General features: G+C 43.4%; 1 protein-coding gene across 1 annotated transcript in view; it reads left to right on the forward strand.

Moving 5' to 3' along the window:
* The first annotated feature begins 438 nt into the window (after window positions 1-438).
* The window catches only part of ZCCHC10 (zinc finger CCHC-type containing 10), a 27,477-nt gene continuing 16,642 nt past the window's right edge, over window positions 439-11,273 (forward strand). Inside the window, exon 1 of the mRNA XM_032253366.1 lies at window positions 439-593. Within this exon, the coding sequence (XP_032109257.1) occupies window positions 553-593 (41 nt within the window). The 5' untranslated portion in view covers window positions 439-552. The remainder of the gene's footprint in view (window positions 594-11,273) is intronic.

Genomic DNA, 11,273 nt, shown 5'->3' on the forward strand with positions numbered 1-11,273 from the left:
CTGGGTAACAAGAGCAAAACTCCGTCTCAAAAAAAAAAAAAAAAACCCTGTGAAATACATAAAAAACAGAATTAATGTATGTTTGCGCTCTATGGCTTGCTAAAGTCATTCTTTGTTCTCAATCCTGGTCAACTAATTCCTTTCTATTCTCCAGACTACCTCTAGTTTTCTGAACACTGCAGTTTCATTCGTCTTTGTATGTGTATCCCTCGTTGGAGAATGTTGTCCTCATTTTTCACAGATAACGTTCTTGCTGTTATCATCCTCCGAAACCCTGTTCGGACCGACAATCCGAGACCCACACTGGTCTCCATGGGCCCCTCCTGACCCACCAAGGCCCCCTCCCTGCTGACCCACCAGCCCCTCCCCTCCCGACCTCCCGACCTGCCGACCGTCGGACCCACCAGGCAGCACTAAGATCCTGCCGCGGAGGCTGCCCAGAACCCCTAGAGGCCTGTCTGGCTCCGCCCATGTCTATGGCCTCCAGGTTGGAAGCCCCGCCCTTCCGAGGAGTTCCCAAAACCCTGCGCGGCAGTCTTTGACCACGCTAAAATGGCGACTCCCATGCATCGGCTCATAGCCCGGAGACAAGCGTAAGTAAGGATCCAGTTCAGGCCTACGGGCGGGCTGGGAACGGGGAAACGCGAGTCAGCGGGCTGATTTCGGACCTCTATTGGGACCGGCGGACGATGTCCGTTTCTCAAGTACGCTGCCGAGTCCCGAGGGACTCGGGCCCGGGCGGTAAGTCTGGTGACCGTAGGTTAGTGATTTCGGGGAAGACAGCCGCGTAAAGCCCGCGGCACGGGACATAGCGGAGTTTGAAGACAATTGTCCCATTCGGTTTCCCTGAAGGGAACGCCCACAGTTGGTCACTCAATGGTTTATGCCCCTCCGCCAATTTAAACAGAGATTGAAAGAGTGAGAAAGGAACAGTCATGAGAAGATTTGGAGAACGAGCATCCGGATAGTGGCATAATTGCTTTGAGGCTGAAACTTACTTTTTAAAGAACTGAAAGGTGGCTATTACGCCTAATGAACAAGAGAGAGGGGCAGAAGAGATGTACAGTTGACAAATAATGAGGGGTCACCCCAGATACCCCTTTCTGGCAAAGCTTTTTTCCCAACAGTCTTTGCACATCCAAACATCTGCCTCTTTTTTATAAAATATTTCATGACATCACTATTTGCATGTCTATATGTAGCTCAATGTCTGCTAGTATATATATACATGTGTGTTTGTCTATCTTTTTATATATCTTTAATTCAAATAATCCCTGTCTTTCTCTTCTCCTTTCCATCTACTCTTTCAGGCCTAATAAGAAGAGTTCCTCAAATGTACAGACAGACTTAGGGAGTTAGAGTAGTAAGCTTGGTGAAGGAAGAGGGCTTTGAAGTCAGACAGTTATTATTTTTTCTTTTTTATACAGAGTCTCACTGTGTTGGCCAGGCTGGAAAGCAGTGATACAATCTTGGCTCATTGCAACCTCTGCCTCCCTGATTCAAACGATTCTCCTGACTTAGCCTCCAGAGTAGCTGGGACTGCAGGCGCCCACCACCATGCCCTGCTAATTTTTGTATTTTTAGTAGAGACAGGGTTTCACCATGTTGGTCAGGCTGGTCTCCAATTCCTGACCTCAAGTGATCTGCCGACCTCAGCCTCCCAAAGTGTTGGAATTACAGGCATGAGCCACTGTGGCCCACCATTAAGTCATACAGTTCTGAGATCAAAAATGGGATGATAATACTTAAGGAGAGTGCTAAACGATGTCACTAGAGTCCCATTTCTCCCAGTCTCTCACACCTGCTTTTTGGTTGTTGGCTCCATACTTGGATAGGCTCTCTTCTTTGGTCCCAAAAGGGCTGCAAGTATCCAGGGTCCTTTATATTCTCTCAGCTTCAAGTTGATTGCACTTCTTTGGTCTAGATTGGATTACGTGACCAACCCTAAACGATGCCTGTGGGATTGTGAAGCTCTGATTGATTTAGAGATCTTATTCACCTTTCAGTACAATTGAATGGATGACCATAGCCAATGATGACCGGGGTGGATAGGTCAGAGGAGGTAAATGCAGGATCGGCAAAACCAATGTCCACTGTAAATATTAAATGAAAATAAGACTTAACATCTGAATAATACTGTTATTTCTTGTTTCAGAAGTATCAAAAAGTTAAATGTTTTATTTCTACAATGTGTATTTGGTACATGAGTTATATGATTTGTAAAAGACAAATATTACCTTTACGGAGCTTCTGTTCTTGTTGGTAGGCAAATGTGGCATATTATAAAAACTCTTGTGGTATACAGACTGTAAGTCTACAAGGGATTCAGCAAAGGAGGGCCTTTAGAAGCTTGCAAAGTCCAAGAAAGTTTGGGGGAGGTATTTGGGAGGAAAGCAAGAGAGGAGCCTTTACTTTTCATTTTATATTCATCAAAAAGCTTTAATTTTATTTGCAAGGAGCATATATTACTTCCATAATAACAAATTTAAAATAGTTTTTAAGGCCAGGTGTGGTGGCTAATGCCTGTAATCCCAGCACTTTGGGAGGCCAAGGCAGGTGGATCACTTGAAGTTAGGAGTTGGAGACTGGCCTGGCCAACATGGCAAAACCCTGTCTCCACTAAAAATAAAAAATTAGCTGGACGTAGTGGTGCATGCCAGCTACTCAGGAGGCTGAGGCTGGAGAATCACTTGAACCCTGGAGGCAGAAGTTGCAGTGAGCCGAGATTGCGCCACTGCACTCCAGCCTGGGCAGCAGATTAAGACTCCGTCTCAATAAATAAACAAATAAAATAGTTTTTAAGTTAGTAATGAAGTGAGAAAGTACTATCATCACTCTTTAAAAAAAAAAAAAAAAAAGTCTTTGGACTAATAGAAGAAAAGGAGGAAAAAAGCCTAAATATGAACTCCTCATTCAGTAGATCTTTCAGAGACTTAACTAGTGAGTCTGCTAAATCAATTGGAATGAAATTATTTTTGCCTCATAAGTTGTAATTACATCTACCAATATATGTAAATAAATTATGGAATCTAGGCACTATTTGGGGTCATTTCTTCCGTTAAACCTTATATGAGATTCCAGTACTCCCTCTTCAACATCCAGAGTTGTTATCAAACTTGGCTTGAAGACTTCCAGTAATGTATACTTACCTCCTGAAGTGGCCTGTTGTGTTTTGCAAGTCTATCTAAAAGTTTATGTTGACCTGAAAAGAAATAGTATTTGTACAGTTGACCCCTCTTCTTTCTGACTTCCATGTTTTTGACCCTTGCTATGATTTCAGTTGAAAAACACTGTTTTCTACCTGAATTGTCATCAAGTCAGGGCCTTGCATTGATTTTCTGGACTTAAGTGTCAGACTTACCTTTGTCATTGTTAAATTTCATCTTGTTAGATTCGACAGAGTTGCAGCCTGTCAAGACCTTTTGGATCCTGATTCCGTCATCCATCGTTATTAAGTATCCCTGTCAGCTTTGTGTCACTGCAGGTTTGATAAATATGTACCTTTGTGTCCTCATACAAGGCATTTACAAAAATGTTGAACAAGGCCGGGTGTGGTGGCTTATGCTTGTAATCCTAGCACTTTGGGAGGCTAAGGCGGGTGGATCACGAGGTCAAGAAATTGAGACCATCCTGGCCAACATAGTGAAACCCCGTCTCTACTTAAAATACAAAAATTAGCTTGGCATGGTGGTATGCACCTGTAGTCCCAGCTACTCGGGAGGCTGAGGCAGGAGAATTGCTTGAACCCAGGAGGCAGAGGTTGCAGTGAGCCAAGATTGCACCACTGCACACCAGCCTGGTAACAGAACGAGACTCTGTCTCAAAAAAAAAAAAAAAATGTTGAATAAGACCAAACCATGCAGGCCATCACTGGATCTTTCTTTCTATATATTGCCACTTACTGCATAACAGATTCCATATATTAATTGTATGGTTGTTGCATAAGATTATAATGGAGCTAAAAAATTTCTATTGCCTAGTGACATCTTGATGATCCTGACTCTGTGTAAACCTAGGCTAATATGTGTGTGTCTTAGTTTTTTTTGTTTTTTTTTTTCCCCCACAACTCCCCAATCATCCAGAAACAGGTTTGGCGGGGAATGTGTCTTAGTTTTTAACAAAATAAGTTTAAAAAGAAAAAAAATTAAAAGAAAGCAGCTGATTGAATAAGGATATAAAGAAAGAAAATATTTTTGTACAGCTGTAAATGTGTTTGTGCATTAATTGTTATTACAAAAGAGTCAAAAAGTTTTAAATGTTTCTAAGTTATAAAGTTAGCCAGGCAAGGTGGCTCACGCTTGTAATCCCAGCATTTTGGGTGGCTGAGGTGGGTGGATGACCTGAGGTCCGGAGTTTGAGACCAGCCTGACCAACATGGTGAAACCCCATCTCTGCAAAAATTTAGCCAGGCATGGTGGTGGGCACCTGTAACCCCAGCTACTTGGGAGGCTGAGGCAGGAGAATTGCTTGAACCTGGGAGATGGATGTTGCAGTGAGCCAAGATCATGCCATTATGCTTGAGCCTGGGTGACTGGCAGAGCAAGACTCTGTCTAAAAAAAAAAAAAAAAGTTATCAAATAAAAAAGTTATAGGAAGCTAAGAAGAAAAGAAAATGTATACATTTAAGGTAGCCTGGCCAGGTGTGGCGGCTTATGCCTGTAATCCCAACACTTTGGTAGGCCTAGGCAGGCAGATCACCTGAAGTCAGGGGTTCAAGACCAGCCTGACCAAGATGGAGAAACCCCATCTCTACTAAAAATACAAAAAATTAGCTGGGCTTGGTGGTGCATACCCATAATCCCAGCTACTTGGGAGCCTGAGGCAGGAGAATCACTTCAACCTGGGAGGCGGAGGTTATGGTGAGCCGAGATCACACCATTGCACTTCAGCCTGGGCAACACGAGTGATACCCCATCTCAAAAAAAAAAAAAAAATTAGGGTAGCCTAATGTACAGTATTTATAAAGTCTATGGTAGTGTCATGATTACTGTAACTTTATAATGTGTCTTGAAACCCTGTGTTAGCCTTCTGATTTTGCTCTTGATTCTCAAATGATTCTCCCACCACAACTTCCCAAGTAACTGGGACAGCTGTGAGCCACTACACTCAGCAATTTTATTTTATTTATTTATATATTTTTTGAGACATAGTTTTGCTCTGCGGCCCAGGGTGGAGTGCAATGGTGCAATCTCCGTTCCTTGCAGCCTCTGCCTCCCAGGCTCAAGTGATTTTTGTGCCTCAGCCTCCCAAGTTGCTGGGATTACAGATAATTTTTATATTTTCAGTAGAGTTGAGGTTCGCCATGTTGGCCAGGCTGGTCTTGAACTCCTGACATCAACTGATCAACCTTGGCCTCCCAAAGTGTTGGGATATTACAGGCGTGAGCCACCATTTCTGGCCACAATTTTATTTTTTGTATAGGCAGGGTGTCGCTATGTTGCCCTGGCTTGTCTTAAACTCCTGTGCTCAAATGATCTTCCCACCTCAGTTTCCCAAAGTGCCAGAATTATAGGCATGAGCTACATGCCTGGCCTAGTAGCTCTATTTTCTGGATATCTTAGGTATTTTCTAGACAAACGGTCATCTTTTATGTTCTTTTTTTTGTATGCACTGTTTTTTTGTTTGTTTTTGTTTTTGTTTTTTTGAGACAGAGTCTCACCGTGTTGCCCAGGCTAGAGTGCAGTGGCACAATTTCCACTCACTGCAACCTCTGCCTCCTGGGTTCAAGCAGTTCTCCTGCCTCAGCCTCTTGGGTAGCTAGAAGAATTGATGCACCACCACACCCAGCTAATTTTAGTATTTTTAGTAGAGACAGGGTTTTGCTATGTTGGCCAGGCTAGTCTTAAACTCCCGACCTCAAGTGGTCCACCTGCCTTGGCCTCCCAAAATGCTGGGATTACAGGTGTGAGTCATCGCACCTGGCCGGTATGCACATTTTAAATGTTTTTGTTGCATATCAACAAGTTGCCCTTTGAAAACTTTGTGCCATTTAACATTCTTAACAGCAGTGTCCATATACACAGTGCCTGTTCCCCACTTTTGTCAACAATAGGCATTAAAAAAAAACTTTGCCAATATGGTAAGTGTGTCCTAGTATTTTTGGTATCAAGCTCATTTCATATAAAAAGCCTGCACCATTAAAATACTTCCTTGAGCCTTACCTTGGCAAATAGAAATGAAATATTGTTTGACTAGATAATTCATTTGGATAGAAAGAAATGGTAATCTTGTTTGTTTTGAGATTATGTTTGTTGGGGGCCAGGCGCGATGGCTCATGCCTGTAATCCAAGTACTTTGGAGGCCAAGATGGGTGGATCACCTGAGGTCGGGAGTTCAAGAGACTATGTTTGTCTAACTCAGCAATCTATATGGAAGATTAGTATTTTTAGGGGTGATTTGTGAGTTGTGTTTAAAACATACATATAAACTATGTTAATCATACCTGGGCTTTGTTTTCTCTCTCGCTCTCTCTTTTTTTTTTTAAGAGACAAGTTCTTTTTCTTTTTTTTTTTTTTTTTAAAGACGGGGTTTCACCATATTGGTCAGGCTGGTCGTGAACTCCCGACCTCAGGTGATCCAACCACCTTGGCCTCCAAAGTGCTTGGATTATAGGCATGAGCCACCGCGCCCGGCCTTAGAGACAAGTTCTTACCCTATTGTCTAGGCTGGTCTCAAACTCCTGAGCTCAGGTGATCCTGCCTTGGCCTCCCAAAGTGCTAAGAATATAAGCGTGAGCCACTGCGCCCAGCCTCATACCTGGGCTTTACATGATATTTGTGAATGTTGTATTTCTAACAACAAAAACAAATTCCACAGTGTCTGGTGGATATTTTAATGACTAGGTCCCAAGCTATCAGTTTCTCAATACGGAGAAAACAACCTATGAACCTGAGAAAGAAGGCTATGGCTCCTACCCCCAACACCTTCACATATATTCATTTTTAGGAAAAATCGTGAAAGGCTTTGAAATGGACAGAAAGAAAGATGATTACTAAGTGGTCTGTCTAGTCCACCCTTCCTGGCTATGTGACTCTATGAAGGCCTGCTTCTTTCTTTCTTTTTTTTTTTTTTTTTTTTTTGAGACAGAGTTTCACTCTTGTTACCCAGGCTGGAGTGCAATGGCGTGATCTCGGCTCACCACAACCTCCGCCTCCTGGGTTCAGGCAATTCTCCTGCCTCAACCTCCTGAGTAGCTGGGATTACAGGCAAGCGCCACCATGCTCAGCTAATGTTTTTTGTATTTTTAGGAGAGACGGGGTTTTACCATGTTGACCAGGATGGTCTCGATCTCTTGACCTCATGATCCACCCGTCTCGGCCTCCCAAAGTGCTGGGATTACAGGCTTGAGCCACCGTGCCTGGCTAGGCCTGCTTCTTTCATTGCCAGAAGATGTGGTGGCTCACATCTGTAATCCCAGCACTTTGGAAGGTCAAGGCGAGCAGATTACTTGAGGTCAGGAGTTTGAGACCAGCCTGGCCAACATGGTGAAACCACATATCTACTAAAATACAAAAATTAGCCAGGCATGGTAGCTGGTGCCTGGAATCCCAGCAACTGGGGAGGCTGAGGCAGGAGAATTGCTTGAATGTGGGAGGCAGAGGTTGCGGTGAGCCGAGATCATGCTACTGCACTCCAGCCAGGGTGACAGAGTGAGACTCCCTCTCAAAAAAAAAAAAGAAGCAGTACCTCATGCCTGTAATCCAATCACTTTGGAGGCCAAGGCGGGCAGATCACCTGAGGTTGGGAGTTCAAGACTAGCCTGACCAGCATGGTGAAACCCCATCTTTAAAAAAAAAAAAAAAAAGAAGCAGTGCAATGCAATCACTTCTTTCCCAGTGTCTACTGACCAGTTGTCAACTATTTATAAATTTATTTCAGCATTACTGATTGCCCATATATATGTGTTGTTTGAATTGTCTTTTTTTTTTTTTTGAGTCGGAAGTTTTGCTCTTGTGGCCCATGCTGGAGTGCTGTTGTGGTCTTTGCTAACTGCAATCTCCGCTTTCTGGGTTCAAGCAATTCTTCTGCCTCAGATTTCTGCAGTGGGTATTGCAGTTGTGTATATATTAAATGTGTTTTTCTTCCTGAAAAGCTAATAGTAAGTTCATACAGTGTTTTATTACTGATACCCTTACTATATTACAAATTCAGATAAGCCCTGAAGTTATTTATTTATTTATTTATTTTTGAGGTGTAGTTTTGCTCTTGTTGCTCAGGCTGGAGTGCAATGGCGAGATCTCGGCTCACCACAACCTCTACCTCCTGGGTTCAAGCGATTCTCCTGCCTCTCAACCTCCTGAGTAGCTGGGATTACAGGTATGCAACACCATGCCTGGCTAATTTTGTATTTTCAGTAGAGATGGGTTTCTCCATGTTGGTCAGGCTGGTCTCAAACTCTAGACCTCAGGTCAACTGCACACCTGAGCCTCCCAAAGTGTTGGGATTACAGGTGTGAGCCATTACACCCAGCCAGCCCTGAAGTTATATTCATGGTTTAGACAGTCATTTGTTGAAATTTAAGAATTGCCATTGGGGCGGGGGCGGTGGCTCATGTCTGTAATCCCAACACTTTGGGACGCCCAGGTTGGCAGATCACAAGTTCAGGAGTTCGAGACCAGCCTGGCCAACATGATGAAACATCTCTACTGAAGATACAAAAAATTAGCTGGGCATGGTGGTAGATGCCTGTAATCCCAGCTACTAGGAGGGCTAAGGCAGGAGAATCGCTTGAACCCGGGAGGTGGAGGTTGCAGTGAGCTAAGATTGTGCCATTGCACTCCAGCCTGGACAACAGGTTGAGGCTCAGACTCAAAAAAAAAAAAAAAAAATTACTATTAGGCAAAAAGTTGACTTTTATTATCTTTTAATACGTTACGTAAGTAGTCTCGTCTTAGTTCCAAACCTGAAGCATTAACTCTTCAAATTAGGATTAGCTTAAATTTTGGATAAATGCTTAAAATAATTATTGTCAGGAATACACAATCTGGCCTGTAAGACAGAAATTTGTTAATGAAAAGGCTATAGTAAATAATTTGTTCTCTTAAACCCTTGCCCATTTCAACAGTCATTCATTTTGCAAACATCTACTGAGATCAGTTATGTTTTTAGCAGTTAAAGATGACTGCTGTTGGTCAGTAATAAGAATTCAGATGCCAGGTGCGGTGGCTCACACCAGTAATCCCAGCACTTTCGGAGACCGAGGAGTGTGGATCACCTGAGGTCAGGAGTTTGAGAGCAGCTGGACCAGCATGGAGAAATCCTGTCTCTACTAAAAATATAAAATTAGCCCAGCATGGTGGTGCATGCCTGTAATCCTAGCTACTCGGGAGGCTGAGGCAGGAGGTAGTAGAATCATTTGAACCCAGGAGGCAGAGGTTGCAGTGAGCTGAGATCGTACCATTGCACTCTAGCCTGGGCAACAAGAGCGGAAAAAAAAAAAAAGAATTCAGCATCTCATCATGCAACCATGTTTTTTAAATATATACCTTTTATTTTTAAAACCACCGTGTTTTGAGAAAATGTTAATTTCTGTGTATCATTAGTCCGCATTGTTCCGATTGCTCTAATATGTGGACTAGTAATAATAGCTCTCGTTTGTGTGTTACTTTATGTCAGATGCCTTACTGCTTGCTTTATGTACTTTCCAATCTATAAAATGGAGATACTGCTTCCCAATCTATAGAGTAGATACTGCTCTCAATTCACTGGGTTGTCATAATGGTTGGGTGTGACCACTTATAAGTATTGCTTAAATTTTTGGCACACATCTTGTATAAGCCCTGGTTATGTTTTTAGCTAATTCTCTCAAAGAAAACCTCGTAAAGTAGTTATTAACAGTCCTTTTTTTTTTTTTTTTTTTTTGGAACAGGGTTTCACCATGTTGGCCAGGCTGGTCTTGAACTCCTGACCTGTGATCCACCTGCCTCGGCCTCCCAGAGTGCTGGGATTACAGGTGTGAGCCACCACACCCGGCCTCACTCATATTTTTTTTTAGAGATGAGGTTTCACCTTGTTGGTCAGGCTGGTTTCAAACTCCTGACTTCAGGTGATCCACCCACCTCAGCCTTCCAAAGTCCTGGGATTACAGGCATGAGCCGCCATGCCTGGCTCCTTTTTTTTTTTTTTTTTTTTTTTTTGAGACAGAGTTTTGCTTTGTCTCCAGGCACCAGGCTGGCTGGAGTGCAGTGGCACGATCTCGGCTCACTGCAACCTCCACCTCCTGGGTTCAAGCAATTCTCCTGCCTCAGCCTCCCGAGTAGCTGGGACTACAGGCGTGCACCACCATGCCTGGCTAATTTTTGTATTTTAGTAGAGGCAGGGTTTCACCATGTTGGCCAGGATAGTCTCGATCTCTTGACCTTGTAATCTGCCCATCTCAGCCTCCCAAAGTGCTGGGATTACAGGCATGAGCCACCACATCCGGTCTCTCACTCTTTTTTTTTTTTTTCAAATAGAGACCGAATCTTACTATGTTGGCCAGGGTAGTCTCAAACTCCTGGCCCCAAGCAGTCCTCCTGCCTTGGCCTCCCAAAGTCCCAAGCAGTCCTCCTGCCTTGGCCTCCCAAAGTTCTGGAATTACAGGCATGAGCCTCTGCACCTGGCCAGTATTACCACATTTTTCACAAGAGGAAACTGAGTTCAAAAATCAGTTTGCTCAGCAAAGCATGGTGGCTCACGCCTGTAATCCCAGCACTTTGGGAGCCCAAGGTGGGCCATGGTTGAGGATTACCTGAGGTTAGGAGTTCAAGACCAGACTGGTTAATGTGATGAAACCCTGTCTCTCCTAAAAATACAAAAATTAGCTGGGCAGGGTGGCAGGCCTCTTTAATCCCAGCTACTTGGGAGGCTGAGGCACAAGAATCATTTGAACCTGGGAGGTGGAGGCTGCAGCGAGCCAAGATTGTGCCACTGCACTCCAGACTGGACAACAGAGTAGGACTCTGTCTCAAAAAAAAGGAGAGAGGACAAGGAGGGAGGATTGCTTCAGCCCAGGAGTTTGATACCTGATGAGGCAACATAGTGAGACCTTGCCTCTATTGTAATTTAAAAAAACAAAATCAGTTTGCTAAAGGTCATATAGCTATGTAGTGAAAGAGTAAAGATTTCTTAAAAACTTTAAAGAAGTGCTGGGATGACAGTGAACCACTATGCCTGGACTTTCTTTATATTTTTACTATCTAACTGAGCACTAGAGTTTAATTTTGTCTTTTTTTTTGAGGCAGATTCTTGCTTTGCTGTCCAGTCTAGAGTGCTGTAGTGCAATATTGGCTCAC

This window comes from Sapajus apella, unplaced genomic scaffold (genome assembly GCF_009761245.1).
Source record: "Sapajus apella isolate SASKATOON/1434 unplaced genomic scaffold, GSC_monkey_1.0 scaffold1, whole genome shotgun sequence".
Classification (NCBI taxonomy): Eukaryota; Metazoa; Chordata; class Mammalia; order Primates; family Cebidae; genus Sapajus; species Sapajus apella.